This window comes from Camellia sinensis, chromosome 4 (assembly GCF_055761805.1).
Source record: "Camellia sinensis isolate YWXY chromosome 4, ASM5576180v1, whole genome shotgun sequence".
Classification (NCBI taxonomy): Eukaryota; Viridiplantae; Streptophyta; class Magnoliopsida; order Ericales; family Theaceae; genus Camellia; species Camellia sinensis.
The window spans coordinates 209,723,775-209,745,365 of NC_138964.1; the positions used below are offsets into that span (position 1 = coordinate 209,723,775).

Here is a 21,591-nt window from a genome sequence, read left to right on the forward strand (position 1 = left end):
CAAATCCAAAATAAAAATGTTCACACCACTTTCATAGAATGCCCACGTACACCATAGACGTCAAAAAAACCTTTGACCAGCAACATCAATTATAAAGCCACATACCAAATTACATTTTAAACTTACATACATATGCCACGTCCAACCCAAAAAGATATAACATGCCATATTAACTATGACTTCCCCAAACATAAACATTACAAAATCGTTTGACCATCCCCACACACAGGTGCCTGTGGTCCCCCCACACCACGCCCTATTCCCTCAACATTAAAACACCCCACACCTCACAATCATCTTAACACATATGACCCACAACATTAACGGGTACCAACCCAACAACCCCAACTTCAGAAATTCATATCCTAATCAAAAGCACCCAACATCCCACCCCAAAATGGCCCTACACGTATAATATTCCCCACGTTTCAAAACCAATCAAAACAGTTCAAAAACAACACAAAACACACATAGTGGGAAACACGCTATGAAGTAACAAATTAAAACGAAATGCATACATCCATATCATATTTGATTGTGTGGAAGAACACATACCACGATCCGCCAATAACAAAACCCTAACCACATCAAAACAGTGTGATAAAGGTAAAATAATAACCCAATCCATTACCAACTTACCTGTATCAGACATTTGAATAATACTTTTGTATCCACCGCCAATGAAACTTCACTCTGGTATGGAATGTTCACAGAGCAACAACCTCTTTCCATGGAACATATTAAGGTTCTTGACCACCACGAAATAAACGATTTTGAACCCTACAGCTTCTCTTACGCACAAACAAATGCGTGAAATATTGCCTAAATTTGTAGCGTGGATTTCGCAATCACCGAATTTTGAAATTCAAATGACAAAAGGGGATAATCGTAATAAATTCTGGAGTACACGTCGACAAACACTACGAAATCGTATTACCCAAACATACATCGATCAATAAAATTTAGGAACTTCTCACTGGGTCGAGTTACACAGGATCCACAAGCATACGAGAACGAGTGGGCGGGTTAAATCACGTGACTACACGACTCCCCCACATCACACAAACAACACTCATTGTACCTACATCACGAGCCACATCCACCTACCAGCAATACACACCACCTAAAAAGAGTACTAGTAACTTTTTAATTGAGACGTGAAGCACAAACACACCCAATTCCCACAAACACACGCGCGCCAAACCAACCTCAAATTAATACCTCAATGGCAAAATAGCAAACAAACACTCAAGAGGACTAAATGGTTTTAAAAAAAACAATTAGGACCATATGATCTATAAGATGGAAAAATGGTCAATTCCCCTATAAATAAAGTTTTTGTTATAATTTAATTTTAAAAATATTTTTAATTATTTATTTTAACTCGTGCATAGCATGGGTATTATACTAGTTCAATTAAAATGAATTGGAGATATATATCTTTCAAAAATATAACTATCTCCTCTATCAAGCCACTGTGACCACTGCCGCTCTACTACCACTTTATTACCATCATTATTGCTACACCACTACTATCAATATACTCTTAATATTACAAAAATGTTAGAGACTCCAAAAATTCTACCAAAAATTTTACCAAATGTCTCACATGGGTGTGGGACCCACATTGTGTGGGCCCTACACCCATGTGAGACGTTTGGTAAAACTTTTGGTAGAATATTTGGAGTCTTTAGCATTACTCTTAATATTATTTCACTACACTATTGTGTCCACTCTCATATTGATCTATTTTGATTTTTAATTTACTTTTCAAAATAGATTAAACATGACCTTAACACTAATGATACTTATGCAATAAAAATTGACATTTCAAATTGTCTATGCATAAATAATTTTAAAATGTTATCTAAAGGTGACAAAAAATTAAAGTATGAGTTCAACAAAATGAGGCTTTTTTTTTTTTAAAAGTAATTATGTATTCTTTAGTGGTGTCGGACAAGCTTCAATATGCTCACAATCAAATCCTTATCATTGCATATGGATATGTCTAAAAGAAAAAAATTAAAAAAGTTACCGTAAGAAAAAATTGTCATAATAATTAACTAGGATAATATTAAAGATATCATATGATAATTTCAAAATGTATATAGCAAAGATAATAATAACTTATGAGTAACGATAATATCAACAAAAATATATATATAGACAAAATATGAATAATGCATAGACTTGTAAAGCTTATCTTGCTTAACAAAAAAGCAGAGTACAAAAATGGCCAATAAATTAAATTATCAATTATACATAATAAGCCGTGGATTATAAGGTTTAATAGTTCATCCGGGGATTGCTAATATTTTTTTAAATAAAACTGTGCTAAAATGTTTATTAATATTAGAATTGTCACTGACACATAATTTTAGTGGATAATTTTATATAAAAATTATAAGAATAATTTTTTTTATAGTGAAATAAAATGTATGGTTGTTTGGGTAAAATAATATTTATTAATAATTGATATTTTTTTTTGTGTAATTAACTCTAATAATAACTGTTCACAAATATATTCTATTCCAATTAATAACAAGAATTAGAAGTTGATTTGTCTTGCTTTGAAAAATTAGTTAAAAATTGGCATTTTAATTTTGTATTTAAAAAAAATAAAAAAAAATAGATAAGTTAAAAGACAAAAATAAAATTTTAACGAAGTTATCAAATTAGGCAAAAAAATTAAAAAAAACATTTTGAGCTGTGGAAAGTGGGGAACAACTGTATAGACCAAAACGAATGCTATTTCCACGGTTCCGTCTCCAGGTACGCGCTCTCTCTCTCTCTCTCTCTCTCTCCCTCTCTGTCTCTTAACCCATTCTTGCTCTCTCCTCTTATTCCCAGATTCCTATATACATACATATACACACACGTACACATACTTGTTGCTAATTTCATAACTCTGAACGATTAAGTGTGATTTTTTTAACGATAATTAATTAACTCATTAATCGGATCATAATAGGATCACAATAAAAATTGGCCAAGAAGATCGAACAAGAGATTTTCTCAATTGGGCTTGCGAGTATGTTGGAAGTTTGAAGTTTGAGTAATTGCAATTGTACTCGAAGAAAAATGAAGGCGGGGAGTGCGGCGAAGCTGATCGTCGATGCGCTGCTGCAGCGGTTCCTCCCGCTCGCCAGGCGTCGCATTGAAACTGCGCAAGCACAGGTAATAATGGCTCTTCTCATGACATATTGTTGTTGAATTATAGAATTTGGATTTTTGTGTTTTTTTGTTTTTGGCTTGAAATGGTTTTTGGATTTTGGGAGTTAATGGGTTTAAATTCAATTGCAAATTTATTGGGGTTTGGCAATTGCTTTTTGATTTTTTTGTGGAATCTAAAAAGGCTGTTGCATTTGGAAATTGCCAAAATAGATATATATATATATATATATATATATTTTTTTTTTGGTTAGTGGAAAAGTTAGAATTTTTTTTTTTAATGCATTTTTAGTTCATGACAAAGGCTTTTGCTTTTTGGCTTATTTAGCCTCGAAGCAACCCGAGTTGTGAAAATTAGGTCAAAGAAAACCCAAACAAAAAGCTGTGAAATTGGAATTATGGGTTGCATTAACCAGGGCTGTAAAAATTGGGTAAAAAAAAAAACCAATATAAAAAGTTGTGAAATTGGAGTTCTGGGTTGCATCATTTTGCGCAAACAATGGAAGCTTTAATAGCATAAAGCATTAAAACCATGAACAATGAGAGGATGATGAATTACATTTGAAAGAACTTAATTATTGGCTGCATATGATTTGGAGGACTTCAGAATTTTGTTGTTGCATCAATGACATAACCTTTTGTAATCAACATTCAGTGTCTCCAAACTGTTGTGCATCTAGAAGGGTAGAAATTATAATTAATCAGTGTTAAGAATTCAAGATGTTGGTAAGTTTTATTTGATTGTCTTTTGGTTGGAAAAGATGAAATTTCATTGGTTGATATTGAATTACATAAGAAATGTAAATAACACATGGAAGAGAAAGCCAAAACAGAACTCCAAATTTTGTGGAAAGTTAAGCATTGACTTAAATATGATGGACAATGCAAAACCAATCAACCCTTCCTCTTTGTAGGATTTTTTTTTTTCTATATTTGATTTGACTTCAGTTATGTTCCCTCACGCATAGAGTCAGAATCTGTTACTTGGCACTTGGAGGCTTGTGGGTTGAAAGGGAGTAATTAATCTTGGTCTAATTGTGAGAGAACCTTTCGATCCATTTGGGAAGATTATAGTTATGGACATTTTGAAGTGGTAGCTAAAGAGTGTCGCCTCTCACTTTCTTAATCGTTTGTAGATATAAATTTTAAGGCTTCCTCTTGATTTCGTCAGCCATGGGGGACCCTGATTGTCATTTTTCTTGATGCATTGTTCTCCATTGATCCCCTACAAATATACTGTTACATTTTCCCTTTTCTCTTAATGCAATACAGTTTTGAGTTGAACATGTAAGCTAGATTAGTTGGTAGTAAGTACCAAGGGCTACAGTTTAGTCTATTAGGGTGGAGCTTGAAGGTTGAATGCCAACTTCCTGTCACCACTTGCCAATTGATTCAGTTTGAGTCTATTTTTCACTAAGCAAATAATAGACATCTACTTACACAAATACAAATTTGATATTTTCCTTGATAAAATATAACACACAATCAACAATTGCATTATGTTGCATTCTTGCAAATGCAATAATTGTCGAGGGAAAAAAAAGTGCCATGCAGAAAGGGCTATATGTATTATAAGCTTGGACTCGATTCTCATTGATAATTAAATTGTGTTATCTTTGTTTATATGGCATGATAGTGAGCACAAAATTTGATTTTGAAGAATTTGTTGAGAAAAAGTTAGATTTCCAAACAAAGGCCTATAAGACTTATCAGAGTAGGTCTTATAGCCTATCATTGATTTCTCAGGTGTTGGTGCTTATCCATACTAGTATCAAATCACAACAACTATTTTTGATTCTACCACATGCTTGACATGTTCTTTCCATTTCATTCAATGGTGGTAGTCATTGATAATATTTACTATTAGTTTTCAATATTTATTCTTGCTTTGACCTGGGGAATTAACAGGATGGACAGTACCTTCGACCATCAGACCCTGCTTATGAGCAAGTATTGGATTCATTGGCTATGGTGGCACGACATACACCTGTACCTCTTTTGGAAGCTCTACTTAGATGGAGAGAAAGGTGGGTTTTTCTACATTCTAAATTTATCTTCAAATCTGTTCATAAATGCCTTGTATTGTTTGTTAGTTGTTCAAAATATGAATTTCTTTTGCTTATTAGTGTCATCTTGTCCATGCGTACTTGTGACGTCACATTTTGAGAAGAATAATATGGTATGACTACTTTATCAATGGTTAGCATGTTAGAACACATGTTTCCACCTATGCCTGATTCTAGTTTGGGGTACTTAAAGCTGTTTCAACTTCTTAGATTTGAAGTTCTCAGTACTAGTGTTTCTACTTTTTATGTTAATTTATTTTTGATATGCAACCAACATTTATTGGGGTGGAAAAACCGAGATGTACATTACATGTAGGATGAGAAGTTCTGCAACAAAAGCTGGGGCTGCCAGTCAATGTTCGAGAATACTTTATCAATAGTTAGCATGTTAGAACCCATGTTTCCGCCTACACGTGATTCTAGTTTGGGGTACTTAAAACTGTTTCAATTTCTTAGATTTAAAGTTCTCAGTAATAGTGTTTATACTTTTTATTTTTATTTATTTATTTTTGATAAGCAACCAACATTTTATTGGGGCAGAAAAACCAAGTTGTACATTACGTTTAGGATGAGAAATTCTGCAATAAAAGCTGGGGCTGCTAGTCAATGTGGGAGAAAAAAAGAAAATCCTCTCAATATTGAAATTAATTGTGGTGGATTGATGAATAAGTTATGTTTTTATTCTATAAAAATAAAAGATCAAAACAAGAAGTAGACAACAGAGCCAATGGATATGGTGAGGATGTGGATCCATTGGTGTTAGTTTTTGACCTTGGGTAAAGTTTTTTTTTGTGGATCTTTGTGCATGGCGTTTTTAGTATGCTTATTATAGGTTGTACTAGTCATAGACTTAAGTTTGTTAATATGGAACCAAGCCCCATCAGAGGTAGGATATCTTAAAAACTATATAAAGGTATCTAAATATTTTCTTGTATGGAGAACAAACCTGGGAGAAAATCTTTGGCAATGGCAACTATGCTCTTTTGGATTGTTTTGATGCCATTCTTACTGTAGCTGTGATGTCTGGGAGTGGTTCCTACCATCGTCCTTTATTTTCTTCGATTTCTACCTGCAGAATTTTCAATTTGAATCACTATTATTTTCATGAATTTTTCTACTCAAAAGCCTTCTCCTCCTCCTTAACACCCATATCTTTAGGACTTACATATAAGCAAATAAAAAAATAAAAATAAAAAGCCATGAACAGCAACACAATTGTTGTCCTATCTGGAAGCAGCATCATCAGAGAACTCAACCAGACAACCACAAGCCATTTAAGCTCTGCATAACCTGGGAAAAAAACCACTGCACCAGTACCAGACCTTTGCCTGTCTCAATGAGTTTGAAACATATCCTTGCAGCTCCTTTTCATCCAAGTTGAAGTTTTATAGTTCTAGCTGAAAAATGCTCTTCCGCATTCCTTATTGGGTTACAACCAGCTGGTTTTGCTAATTCATGAATTTTGCAATTGCAAAAGACTCCGCAAGGCCTCCAGTTTAATCAACATGAATTGTGCTAATTCATGAATTATGAATTCTGTGGTTATTATGTTATGGGCTTTTGCTTTTGATTAGTCTCAAGAAATATTGCAGTTCCCCTGCACTTTTTTCCCCTTTCTTTTCCATGGAAATATTATTACTTCATATTCATAAACTTAATAGCCAAAGTCTAATTTTACCTATATGGTTAGTCATCTTTATGTTAAGAAGTGAAACTGTATTGCTAGTTTGCTACATTGCAGTATATTATCACAAATTGTTATGACACTTGTATCTTTAAAATGTTATGTTTTTGGTTTCTGTCGCAGTGAATCCCCAAAGGGTGCAAATGATGCATCTACATTCCAGAGGAAGGTTTGTAAGACATTAATATTTTGCTTAAATTCTTATTCCTGTTTGCAAATTTGAGTTTTATTAATAGTGTTTTTAAATGGGTTCAGCTTGCAGTGGAGTGCATTTTTTGCTCGGCATGTATTCGCTTTGTGGAGTGCTGCCCACAAGAAGGGCTCACAGGTTTGGTCATTCTATTGTTTTGCTGACTTTTATTTGAATTGGAATATTTTAATCCAATGAACCTGGCTTGTACCCCCTGCAGAGAAGCTATGGATTGGGCTTGAAAATTTTGTGTTTGACTGGCTAATCAATGCTGACAGGTAAGAATGGTCAATATGGGTTTTTAGAAACTTGCTAACTGGACATGGTTTGCAAAAGATGTTGATTGCATGGTATATTACAATTCAATTTCTCTTTATTTTGCTAAACCTAAACTGTCTATACTCTATGCTAGCATGTTTGGTCTCCATCCCTAGCTTAAATCTCTTTTTCGATTGGGGTGGGTTTTAGGTAACTGTAGACACCCAAACTTTGTGACTTATGTCTACAGTATGGATGATAAGCCTTCTTAACAGAATCAGTGCGTAACATATGTTCAAATATTGATTTAGCATATGAAGAGTCTATGCATGCATAGAAAAATTTATCATGCATGCATTCTCTCATGCTGGTATTCATTTGGAATGAGAAGTTATGTTTTTATGAAGTTCTCTCCCCCCTGGCATTCCTTTTTTCTTCATGCACATCTCTCTCTCTCTCTCCCCTGTTTCTTTTGATACCTTGATTCTCATGATTAAAGTGGCATATTAGTTTGCACAGTGCACCGAATTTGTCATGCCATATAATGGTCCAAATCAGCAGTAGTTTTTTCATTGATATGTACCTATGATATGGTGAAGAAGGTTTTGCTTTTAATCAGAGATTAAATTTTAATTTACATAATTTTTGTTCAAAGGGAGTGCTAGAAAACATGGACCTGGTTCGTGTGCTCCATTATGAACCATGAACCTTGATGAACTATCACTTTTTAAGAAATGGAGAGACATGGGCTCCATGTTGTCTAGGAGTAAGCTTTTTCTCTCTTCCACCCATGTGCTATACTTGGTACCCACTCAATATTTACCAATGCAGGGTTGTTAGCCAGGTTGATTATCCTTCATTGGTTGATTTGCGGGGGCTGCTTCTGGACCTAGTTGCACAACTACTAGGTGCTTTGTCTCGAATCAGGTAACTAATAATTGCCAACTGCTATTTGTTTTACTAGATTACAATGTTATCATGACATTGCCCTTTTAGAATAGGTACTTGGTTTCAGTTGGCTGAATAGATTATAATGATCTTAACATATGTGATATGCCATGCTTAGCTTAGCTGTTTCTAGTTGATAAATTCTCAGTTGACTTTGGCATAAATAAGGAACAAGTCTCTTTGTCTACATCTGCTGACTTGCTTGAGGGTCTAGAGACTCCATTCCCAAAGGAAGGCTACTGTAATTGTTCTTCCTAATTACAAATCTTTTACATGACATTACCTGTTTGATCCTTCATTTTTTAGTACCTTGGTTGAAATGTGCATCCAGTAATATATTTATAAAATTGATTTAATATTCTTAATATATTTGGGAAATTTTAGTAAATATTCTTATTGAAGAAGGAAAAGGAAAGGACGATAAGTGAAGTCTATCATGCCGATCAAAAAAAGAAAAAAAAGTGTAGTCTATAGTGCTGGCAGCTGATCTGCTGATTTCATTACACCTTATTGATAATATTGCCCACTTTCTTGTTTTGTTTACCTCCTTGCCAGTGGGTTCAATAATCAAGTACATTAGAATCAGTGATTAGCTGATTTAATGATTAAATTTGAAAGCTAGTAATGACTTGTATGAGATATGTTCTACATGCATTCTCAGTCAACCTCAATCTCTTTTTTGACTGAGAATGGGATTTCGAGTGGCATTTATGCTTTGTTCTTAAATCCGTAATTGTAATTTTTTTTATAACTTTTGGTATCACTTTTCCTTTTTTTTTTTTTTTTTTTTTTTTTTTTTTTTTTTAAACAGGTTTAGTCCTGTGACAGAGCGCTTTTTCATGGAACTCAATACTCGTCGGATTGATACTAATGTTGCCCGAAGTGAAACACTTAGTATCATTAATGGGATGCGCTACCTGAAGCTTGGGGTATGTATGAGATTGACGTCTGTTAGTGAAATTTTGCATAAAGACAAGTATATGACAATGAAGTAACTGCCAGGTTAAGACTGAGGGTGGACTGAATGCATCGGCCTCCTTTGTGGCAAAAGCAAATCCTTTGAATCGTGCTCCTCATAAAAGGAAAAGTGAACTTCATCATGCCTTATGCAATATGCTTTCAAACATTCTAGCGCCACTCACGGATGGTGGAAAGGGCCAATGGCCTCCTTCTGGAGTAGAACCTGCACTTACCTTTTGGTATGAAGCCCTTGCACGAATAAGAGGGCAACTCATCTATTGGATGGACAAACAGAGCAAACATATAGCAGTGAGTATAGCTCAGACCATGAGTTTATATAAATTTATGAATTAAAAATATCTTTAGCAATGACATAAAGTTGTCAAAATAATATTTGGTTAATATATAGGATGAGAAACTACTTGTGTGCACTCTAAACCATATTTTAGTAGTGTACATCCCCCTCCATCTCCATCTCCCCCTTCCCCTCCCCCTCCTCAACATAGGAGCACATAGTAAAAAAAACTTTTTGCAGTTCGATTAGACTACTAGTTGTTTTATAAATTAAATCAAATTTCTAGTTAATTTTTTAGACCAAATTTAATTGGCATGTCTTTGATTAATGCTCCCTTTGTTTCTTGTCATTTTTTAACCTCACATTTGTTTTTTAGTTTGTTTCTTACTCAAGTAATTCTTTGTTTTAGGTTGGTTACCCATTGGTGACTCTTCTTCTCTGTCTCGGTGATCCTAATGTTTTCCTCAGTAACTTTGGTCCTCACATGGAGCAACTCTACAAGCATCTTAGAGTAAGTTTAACTATGTAACATTCAGTCTACAGTACAAGGAATATGGATGAGTACCTTATGTTAGGCTCATCATGTTGCTTTGTTAAGGGGTGTAGACCATACCTATGTTATTCTTAATTTCACTGGTTCAGTATACGATTTAACTGGGCTTTGTCATGCAGGACAAAAACCACCGTTTCATGGCCTTGGACTGTCTTCATCGGGTTTTGAGGTTTTACTTGACTGTTCATGGGGATTCCCAGCCGCCAAATTTATGGGACTACCTAGACAGTGTGACCTCACAACTCCTAACTATTCTCAGGAAGGGAATGCTCACTCAGGATGTTCAACATGATAAACTTGTTGACTTTTGTGTGACTATAGCAGAACATAACCTTGACTTTGCCATGAACCATATGATATTGGAACTGCTGAAGCAAGATAGTCCAAGTGAAGCAAAGGTTATTGGTCTTCGTGCCTTGCTTGTTATGTCTCCTTCAAGCCAGCATGTTGGCCTAGAAATTCTTCATGGTGATTTATGATTATTTTAATGACCTAAATGTTCTGTATACATGCTTGATTTTGTTGTTTCAACTTTTCAACTGATTTTGTTCTGATGGATTGACAGCTCATAATATTGACCCCTACCTTCCAAAAGTGAAGGCTGCAATGGAGTCGATTCTAAGGTCTTGCCACAAAATCTATAGTCAAGCCCTTCTTACTTCTTCAAAGACCACAATAGGTATTAATGTTTGCATGCATTTATTTTGAAGGATGAAGGAATTCTTGGCATGTTATGTAATTTGGTAGAACATTTCTTTATTCTTGATTTTTCTTCTTGCTGATTTGTTATTAATATTTATGCATATATACATCCTTTTTGCTTGCCAGGAAGAGTATGACTTGTTTTGATGTTTTAATTATTTTTGAGAATTATAGAATGGATGAATGCTCATAAGTTGCTCAGAATGACTTAAAAGCTTAGCCCTCGTTTGGCATGTTGAGTTGGGAGGCTAAAATAGCCACAAAAAGACAAAATAAGCTCAAAAGCTAATAAGATAAAATGTCACATTCAAACCATAATCATTTCGTTTTTTCTCTCACAAAAGTCAAAAAAGCCAAAAAGTCCAACCCAAACAAAGCTTTTTAGCCTAGGCTAAAATAGCCAAAAAATCAAAAAGTCAATCCGCATCCCAAACGAAGCCTTAATGTTGTTGATGGATTTTTGTCTTGATTTTGTATACCTTAGTGTACAAAAATTGCACCCTTTTGGTGTTTTCAATATAGTTTTCCTTACCTATTACAAATGAAAAAAAAAAAAAAGGAAAAAAAAAAAAAGAAGATCAGCATTGTCATATAGTTTTCTGTTATTTTTGTAATAAAAAGCAAAGTTTATTGTTAGATATTAGAATGAGAATACAATTGAAAAAGGACAGAGTCCTAAACTTAAAAAAAGAAAATGAAAATGAAAAACTATGAAACAAGCAAACAACATATACTAGGCTACTAGCACTTGGCATTGTTACTACACTTAGATAATATATATATATATTTAATTTTATTATTATTATGTTTTTTGAAATATGGATACTATATAAAACTAAGGAAGATAGAAACGTTCCTGATTAGTTGACCTGTTGAAATAGGAAGTTGAAGCAACGGTTGTCTAAATAATGTCCAAGATCCCATGGAGCATATGGGACTCCCATGGTCCTTGTTCTAACCCAATCTCTATCCTTGGCATCTCTAGGAAATGTAAGTAGAGCTATTAATGTCCAATTCTTTCTCTTTTATGGTGTACCCCATTCCACTATGCAAAGAGAAATTTACATAATCTCACCACTGCCATCCCCAAAAATGCTCCCAAAGGTCTGAAAGATTTCCTACGGAGCAACCATCAAACTGAGTACTCGAGTATACCGCTAGAGGAGGTATTGTTCATTGATTCACTTTTATTTCAAGCCTGTCATGTGCTTATGGTTCTCGAAGAAGATAAAAAACAAAGCTTGTTCCATATATTTGCTACTTCTTCAAACTTATCCTAAAAAATTCGGGCGTTTGTTTCCAACCAAACTACCTACAACAAGGCATAAATAACACAACTCAAAAGTAATCGAGCATTATTAAATGGAACAAAAGCCTGCATAATCAATCATGAGTATCTGAACACAAGAAGCTAGAACTACCCAATCAATCTCCTCCATCTGAATCAGTCTGCACCATAATGCCAAAATCATGGCGCAATGCAAAAACAAGTGATCAATGCTCTCCTCATGGGACCTACACAACACTCCACACCACACCACTGAGGAAGTAAATGACAATTAGGTCTCCTTTTCTGAATTATGTATTGTTGTCGAGCTTTTTATGTGTTGAACATTTTCTGTATCAATCCCCATGTGCCACTTTTTACTACTCAACATTTACTGTATCATGCTAGTCTATTTATCTTTTTGTAGTTTTATATGCTTGGTTATTGCTTTACAAAATTGTCTTCTCTTAGCATGGTGTTGCTTTCAATTTTTGCTTTTATTGATTGAATGCTATATGATAAATGAATGCATGGTTCTCTAGATGCTGTAACAAAGGAAAAGTCTCAAGGATATCTTTTCCGGTCAGTGCTCAAGTGCATACCGCTTTTGATTAAAGAAGTTGGCCGAAGTGATAAAATTACTGAAATAATACCTCAACATGGCATAAGTATTGATCCTGGTGTTCGTGAGGAAGCAGTACAAGTACTGAATCGGATTGTGAGATGCCTTCCACATCGCCGTTTTGCAGTTATGACAGGGATGGCTAACTTCATCCTACGGCTTCCTGATGAGTTCCCTCTTCTCATTCAAACATCATTGGGACGCCTGTTAGATCTCTTGCGTTTTTGGAGAGCTTGTTTGTCTGATGATAAGTTAGAATATGATGCCCAAGAAGCGAAGCGTGTGCAGAGGAAAGATGGATTCAAGAAGTCTTCTGTCAATCACTCTGGAGATGCAATTGAGTTTTGTGCTTCAGAGATAGATGCAGTTGGTCTTATATTTCTTAGTTCTGTGGATAGTCAGATCAGACATACAGCATTGGAGTTACTGCGCTGTGTTCGTGCTTTAAGGAATGATATACGAGACCTTTCAATGCATGAGCGATCAGACCACATTTTGAAGAATGAAGCCGAACCAATATTTATAGTTGATGTTTTAGAAGAGAATGGGGTAGGTTACACTTTCACCCTCCTTAAATTTTCCCCCTTTCTATACCATGAAAAATAATTACGTTTTTTTTTCTTTTTTCTTTTTTTTTTTATAATATTATTACATCAAACATGTACCTATGAGTTTTACAGGATGACATCGTTCAGAGCTGCTATTGGGATTCTGGGCGTCCATTTGATTTGAAACGAGAATCTGAGGCAGTACCGCCAGATGTGACACTTCAGTCTATTTTATTTGAGAGCCCTGATAAGAACAGATGGGCACGTTGTCTTAGTGAATTAGTCAAATATGCTGCTGAGCTTTCCCCGAGCTCTGTTCAGAAAGCAAAGTAAGCTATTTCAAATTCGTTTATATGTTACACATTCTGATGTTTTGCCAAATATTGATGTTCTTTATATATCAATTTTATTTTATTTATTTATTTTCCATAATATGAATAGGAAGTTGTTTATGCAACTTATTGCAGTAAATTCTTAAAGAAATTAATATTGCAAGGTTTTTGTAGAACTTACAGGTGTTTTTGCGGTGTTGTGAACTGGATGACTCCCTCTTTCTCAATTTTGTAGCTTTCTGCTACATAAAATCACAAATGTTATAAACATGTTAGCATGTTACTTTGTTGATTTTAGGCAATGCGGGGGAACTTTGGTAAACAGTGTTACTAACAACATGAATTGTCTCCTGGTTGTTGCTCAGGGTTTTAAATATTAGCCATTACGTATCGTATAGGCCATTACATAATGGGATTTTGGACTTTTGATACCATTATTCACTAATATATTGGTCTATATTGTCCAATAATGTTTGACATCAACCGATATATGATCGCATTGCTGATACCGATACATCTCCCGATGCCATTCTTTAAAACCATGAGTCTTGCTCTTCTTGTTTTTGATCCAAAAAGATTGCGTGATTTTCAAATTGAAAAATCCCAAACTCTCATTATGAGTTGATCTTCATTTGCAGGTTAGAGGTCATTCAGCGTCTTGCTCATATCACACCTATGGAGTTGGGTGGGAAGGCTCATCAGTCACAGGATGCTGACAACAAACTAGATCAGTGGCTTATGTATGCAATTTTTGCGTGCTCATGTCCACCAGATAGTAAGGAAGCTGGTGGCTTAGCAACAACCAAAGATCTCTTCCATCTGATTTTCCACTCACTAAAATCTGGATCTGAAGCCCACATTGTAAGTACAGACTAACTAGAAACTGGTAATTCTGAGCACAGGATTTAAGTTGTATATTGTTATCAATCACACTGTTCTTGAAGAAGCAAAAGTAAATTGGAAGGGAGAAGTAATTTCAAACCTTGAAGGAGGGCAGGACTGGATTATTATGAAATCTGATTTATCCCTTTTTTTTTTCTCCCTCCAATCACAAAGCTATTTTCTTCAATGTTGACAACTTGGTATAAAATTGGTGGAAAAAGCCACGAGGCAGGAAGAAACACTTGAAAGAAACAGATGATAAAAAGCTTAATTGTAGAAATTGTGGGATGGAAATTAGATGTGTGCTTGTATTATATTGGAATTGATAAACGTTATATCAAACATTTCTTAGAATTCAAAACTATATTAAATAAATTAGTCAATCAAATTGTCCTTTCATCACATCAACACTTCCAAATTTCAATAGGAATTTCAGATGGTCCTACACTTTTTCCAACTTCCATTTTCTTAATAACCTCATTTATCTCCACTATCTTGCTAAAGAATTGATTATTAATATTACTAATAGAATTATCAGTTTGTTTGGTTTGGATTTTCAAGATTCACTTTTCAAAAAATTGAACTTTTTTTGTTTTTCATGCTTTTTTGTTTTCACTGAATTTTTTTAATATTCTAAGCAATTTTTTTTAAATTTTTTTTAGATACATCTAACATAAATACACTTAAAAAGTATAATATTTGTGAAAAAATCTTTAGAAAATTCATTAAATATAAAAAATACAAACAAATATAAGAATTCAGTCTATTTTTTGTATTCTTGTGTATTTATTGATTTTTTTACAACTAGTTTATTTTTTAGATACATCTAAGTAAGGTACATCTAAAAAAATTTTAAAAATTGCTTAATTTTTTAAAAATATTCACTAAAAACAAAAAAAATCAAAAACAAAAAATCCAATATTTAGAAAGTTGAATTCAGAAAATTGAAACCAAACACACTAGTTTCTTCTAAACTCAAGGTTCTCGAGTGGCTTTCATTAAATAGCTTATCAAATAACTTCGCCATTCCTTAATCTCATTTTTCTTTACTAGAACTGTCTTATCTCACTCTTAATACACTTAATGTAGTTTAGGTCTCCACATTTCGTATTTCTTTTTCTGGCTTATATTAGAAATTTTCTCCATTACTGAACTCTCTTATCCTCTCTAGCCGCCTTCTTAACTTCAGCTTTGGCTATTTTATTATCTTTCAAAATTTTCATTTTTTCTACATTTACAGAAACCTTTATGGCAATCGTGTGTATTCTTCATTAATGTCCTTGAATGCTTCTACATTTTCTAAATTCATTTTGGAGTTGGCTAATTGTGCTTTTCTTTTATCAGCATGCAGCTACCATGGCTCTTGGCCACTCACATCTTGAGGTATGCGAAGTCATGTTTAGTGAGCTTGCAACTTTCGTTGATGAGGTTTCTCTGGAAACTGATGCAAAACCCAAGTGGAAGGTATAGTAGATGACTAATTGTGATATTTTTTCTCTTTTTTTTCTTTTTTTCTGTTTCTATGCTGTGTCTTCCCTTTTTAATTTTTTTGTTCGTTTGTTTTTAAAATCTATTTATGACCCTTGCTAGACACAGCTTATCGAAAATGAACAGCTGTGTGTAGTTACTGGTTACTATAATTACACGCCATGCAATTGCTTTTGTTTAATATGACGTTGTAGGGAAAATTCCTTTGTTTGTACGATATTTTCTGTTCTTGCTTTGATGTTTAGGTAGTTCAATTTTGCATTCTGATCAATTGAACTTGCACAATATGTCACTTTTATGGATGTAGAGTCAAAAGGCTCGTCGTGAAGAACTCCGTATCCACATTACAAATATATATCGCACAGTTGCTGAGAATATCTGGCCAGGAACGCTAGGCCGCAAACCAGTTTTCCGCCTTCATTATTTAAAGTTCATTGAAGAAACAACCAGACAATTCTCAACTGTATCTCCTGAGAGCTTTCAAGAAATACAACCTCTTCGTTATGCACTTGCTTCTGTTCTAAGATCATTAGCTCCAGAATTTATTGAGTCAAAATCAGAGAAATTTGACCTTAGAACAAGAAAACGACTGTTTGATCTTCTTCTCTCCTGGTGTGATGACACAGGCAGTTCATGGAGTCAGGATGGTGTTACTGATTACAGACGTGAAGTTGAACGTTATAAGTCTAGTCAGCTTGCTCGGTCAAAGGATTCTGTTGATAAACTTACATTTGATAAAGAGATGAACGAACAAATTGAGGCAATCCAGTGGGCCTCCATGAATGCTATGGCTTCTCTATTATATGGTCCTTGCTTTGATGACAACACAAGAAAAATGAGCGGCCGAGTTATATCGTGGATTAATAGTTTGTTTATTGAGCCTGCACCTAGGGCTCCGTTTGGTTATTCACCGGTGGATCCAAGAACACCATCATACTCTAAATTCACAGGAGACGGTGGTCGTGGAGCTACTGGACGTGATAGGCACAGGGGCAGCCACCTTCGTGTCTCCCTTGCAAAAATGGCCTTAAAGAATCTCCTTCTTACAAATTTGGACCTGTTTCCTGCTTGCATTGATCAGGTATATCTTTGTCCTTCCATTTAGTATCACATTCCTATCGGGATATATAGGCATCTACTTGATGTGCCTATTGTTGTGATTCTTTGATGTGCCATATCCCACGATTATGTGTGCAACTTGGGTGGGCATAATTTGAGCAACTTGAGTCCAGCCCGAAAAAATTTAGGGCCTGGGCTGGGGTTTTCACAACCCAAGTAACACGAATTCTATTATTAATATATATATTATATAATAAACATGAAATATTATAAATTATGGATTATTTTCTGACCATTTAAAGTAAATCATATTACAATGTAGTACATTCTATTGTTTGCTACACATAACTCAAACTAATGTTTTAATTGAGGTTTGTTTTTGTATTTTTTTATAGATAAATTTTCATTTTTCCTTTCAGTAAGTGCAATACATTAGTTTAGGAAACTAAAAATAGTTTGTGTTTGAATTTGGGCAACCTGAGCCTAGCCCACATTCTTTGAGTTAAACTCAGACTCAGACTTGGGCAGACCCCTTTACACTTTGGGTTGAGCTTGGACAGAAGCTCGACCGAACCTGCCTGAGTTGCAGCCCTACCAAAAATGGGACTGGCTTGATCAGATGGGTGGTGATGGTTCAGGAATCTGTAGTATTTTTCAAAAGTCAGTTGTTTGAATCAGAAAAGCATTATTCCTCACCTATTGGTGTTTCACCTTTGAGCATGGTTCACATTCTGATTATCCTCTATATCACATAAGTTTTTTTCCACACGTGTAATTGAACACTGCCATCCTAAGTAGCATATTGAAATGGGCTGCCTATATTCTGATTGTCATCTCCTTCTGTTTAATTTCCAATTTCGGTATGGATTATCGTGTTTATATCTTTTTGCTGGACTAATTGATTTAAATACAACTTCTTCTTTTTTTTTCTTTTTCCTTTCACAGTGCTACTACTCTGATGCTGCTATAGCCGATGGCTACTTCAGTGTACTCGCTGAAGTCTACATGCGCCAAGAGATACCAAAATGTGAAATTCAGAGATTGTTGAGCCTGATCCTCTACAAGGTTGTGGACCCTTCTAGACAAATACGTGACGATGCTCTTCAGATGCTCGAGACACTTTCTGGCCGTGAATGGGCCGAGGACGGCAATGATGGCTCAGGAAGTTATCGAGCTGCTGTTGTCGGCAACCTCCCCGACTCCTACCAACAATTCCAATACAAACTCTCTTGCAAGCTTGCCAAAGATCATCCTGAGCTGAGCCAACTCCTTTGTGAGGAGATCATGCAGAGACAACTTGATGCCGTTGACATAATTGCACAGCATCAAGTTCTAACCTGCATGGCTCCTTGGATCGAGAACCTCAATTTCTGGAAGCTCAAGGACTCAGGTTGGAGCGAAAGATTATTGAAAAGCCTTTACTATGTAACATGGCGCCATGGTGACCAATTCCCTGATGAAATTGAGAAGCTTTGGAGTACAATTGCTAGCAAGCCTAGGAACATTAGTCCGGTTCTTGATTTCTTGATCACAAAAGGGATTGAAGATTGTGATTCGAATGCATCAGCTGAAATTAGTGGTGCTTTTGCTACATATTTCTCAGTTGCTAAGCGGGTGAGTTTATATTTAGCTCGCATTTGTCCACAACGTACAATTGATCACCTGGTATACCAACTAGCTCAGCGGATGCTAGAGGATAGTGTGGAACCGCTCAGGCCCGTTGCAAATGAAGCCGATGTCAATGGAAATTTTGTGTTGGAATTCTCTTCGGGACCCGCAGTGGCCCAAATTTCTTCTGTTGTGGATAGCCAGCCTCACATGTCACCCTTACTTGTGCGAGGATCACTTGATGGTCCACTCAGAAATGCCAGTGGGAGCTTGAGTTGGAGAACCGCAGCTGTTCGAGGACGAAGTGCCTCGGGCCCACTGAGTTCAATGCCTCCTGAGTTGAACATCGTTCCTATAAGTACTGGCCGATCGGGCCAGCTCCTTCCATCTTTGGTAAACATGTCAGGCCCATTAATGGGGGTTCGAAGTTCAACGGGGACGTTGCGGAGTCGCCATGTTTCTCGAGACAGTGGAGATTACTTCATTGACACACCAAACTCCGGTGAAGATGGGTTGCATTCAGGGGTTGGAATGCAAAGTGTTAGTGCTAGAGAACTTCAATCGGCTTTACAAGGGCATCAACAACACTCGCTCACTCATGCTGACATAGCATTGATTCTACTCGCAGAAATCGCATACGAAAATGACGAGGACTTTCGGGAGCACTTGCCTTTGCTGTTTCACGTCACGTTTGTCTCAATGGATAGTTCTGAAGACATTGTGCTCGAGCACTGCCAGCACTTGCTTGTTAATCTGTTATATTCGCTTGCAGGTCGGCACTTAGAGTTGTATGAAGTTGAAAACAGTGATGGAGAGAACAAACAACAGGTTGTGAGTCTGATCAAGTATGTCCAGTCAAAGCGAGGGAGCATGATGTGGGGGAATGAGGACCCCACGGTTGTAAGACCCGACCTCCCAAGCGCGGCGCTCTTGTCTGCCCTCGTTCAGAGCATGGTTGATGCGATCTTTTTCCAAGGAGATCTCCGGGAAACTTGGGGCACCGAGGCACTCCGATGGGCTATGGAGTGCACATCGAGACACCTTGCTTGCCGATCACATCAGATTTACCGTGCTTTGAGGCCCCACGTCACAAGCGATGCATGCGTATCGCTTCTCCGTTGCCTCCACAGATGCTTGGGAAATCCGGTTCCTGCAGTCTTGGGCTTCATCATGGAAATTCTGTTGACATTACAAGTGATGGTGGAGAAAATGGAGCCGGAAAAAGTAATACTCTATCCCCAGCTTTTCTGGGGGTGTGTAGCAATGATGCACACGGACTTTGTTCATGTTTACTGTCAGGTGCTCGAGCTCTTCTCTCGTGTGATTGACCGTTTATCATTCCGTGACAGAACCACGGAAAATGTACTCCTTTCTAGTATGCCTCGAGACGAGCTAGACACCAGTGTTGGCGATGGTCCCGAATTTCAACGGATGGAATCGAGGAATATGTGTGAGCCGAGCCCATCTAGTGGGAAGGTCCCAGCCTTTGAAGGAGTTCAGCCTCTCGTGCTTAAAGGACTCATGTCAACTGTTAGTCACGGTGTCTCTATTGAGGTTCTCTCACGAATCACCGTTCACTCTTGTGATTCGATATTCGGGGATGCTGAGACGCGGCTCTTGATGCACATCACAGGGTTACTTCCATGGCTCTGCTTGCAGCTTAGCCAGGACGCGGTGGTAGGGCCTGCTTCGCCACTCCAACAGCAGTACCAAAAAGCTTGCTCGGTTGCAGGCAACCTCTCAATTTGGTGTCGGGCAAAATCTTTGGACGAACTAGCCGCTGTTTTTATGGCTTACACGCATGGTCAAATCCGGAGTATCGATAACCTACTTGCTTGTGTCTCGCCTTTGTTATGCAATGAGTGGTTTCCAAAGTACTCGGCTCTGGCTTTTGGGCACCTTTTACGGCTACTTGAGAAAGGACCGGTTGAATATCAACGCGTGATACTTCTCATGCTCAAGGCATTGCTTCAACATACTCCAATGGATGCGGCTCAGAGCCCACATATGTACGCAATTGTGTCTCAGCTAGTTGAAAGCACTTTGTCCTGGGAAGCACTTAGTGTGTTGGAAGCCCTTTTGCAAAGTTGTAGCTCGGTGAGTGGGTCCCACTCGCACGATCCGGGCTTTTTTGAGAACGGGTTTGGTGGGACTGACGAGAAGCTGCTTGTTCCTCAGACCTCATTCAAGGCTAGGAGTGGACCGTTACAGTTTGCGATGGGATCGGGGTTTGGAGCTGGTTTAGCACTGGCTGGACAAGGTGGTGCTACAGAATCTGGGATGTCAGCTAGAGAGAAAGCGTTGCAGAACCCCCAGCTAATCCTTGGGCGGGTCCTCAACAGCTGTGCGCTCGGGAGGAGGAGAGATTACAGAAGGTTAGTGCCTTTTGTGACCACAATTGGAAAACCCTAAAATGTATTTTTGGTGGAGATGGTTCGTAAATAGGCATATCATAGCCTAGTGGTTGTTTTTTCATGTTGTATGGAGATGGCTTGTAAATAGGTATGTCATAGCCTAGTGGTTGTTTTATCGTGTTGTACATTGTAGGAACACAGCAATCAATCACAGAATTGGACACAACCCTTTCACAGGAGGTAGGTCCCACTTTTTTGTGAGAGGATTTTGTATGATTCTCTAATTGATTTCTGTGCAAGTAGAAGAATGACGGTTAATTTTTGTAGTTTCACTACTATCCACCCACCAGTTGTCTATATAGTTTTTCACTCTCTTCATCTTCAGTTAATTATAATAATTGGGTTTGCTGTGTACAAAGTGACTTTTTGGATCTTTTTCTATTGTTAGAGCATTATTTTATCAATCTTTCCAGCTGAAAGAAGTCCTGTTCTTATCAAGCTGCATAGGAACACCTGTAATTATCCTGAATAATGCTCCCAATGTTGTTGAACATTTCTTAAGAATTAATGAGATCCCAAAATTTTCCTCTGTGATTTATTCTGA

At 36.6% G+C, this 21,591-nt stretch overlaps 1 protein-coding gene across 2 annotated transcripts; it reads left to right on the top strand.

The window, feature by feature from the left end:
* The first annotated feature begins 2,663 nt into the window (after positions 1–2,663).
* LOC114276352 (uncharacterized) lies at positions 2,664–21,581 on the top strand. 2 transcript variants are annotated; one of them, XM_082867443.1, is made up of 18 exons: positions 2,664–2,772; positions 2,972–3,177; positions 5,080–5,198; positions 7,045–7,090; positions 7,177–7,249; positions 7,332–7,389; positions 8,201–8,296; positions 9,129–9,246; positions 9,320–9,586; positions 9,982–10,083; positions 10,245–10,593; positions 10,691–10,804; positions 12,637–13,265; positions 13,397–13,593; positions 14,235–14,457; positions 15,823–15,942; positions 16,274–17,047; positions 17,971–21,581. In XM_082867443.1, the coding sequence occupies exons 2-18, from the start codon at positions 3,082–3,084 to the stop codon at positions 21,043–21,045; spliced, it is 6,456 nt and encodes a 2,151-aa protein (XP_082723569.1). In that variant the 5' UTR covers positions 2,664–2,772; positions 2,972–3,081; the 3' UTR covers positions 21,046–21,581. The 2 variants fall into 2 exon arrangements, with proteins under 2 accessions (XP_082723569.1, XP_028073946.1); XM_028218145.2 differs by lacking the exon at positions 2,664–2,772 and having other exon boundaries at positions 2,773–3,177.
* Positions 21,582–21,591: the final 10 nt, after the last annotated feature.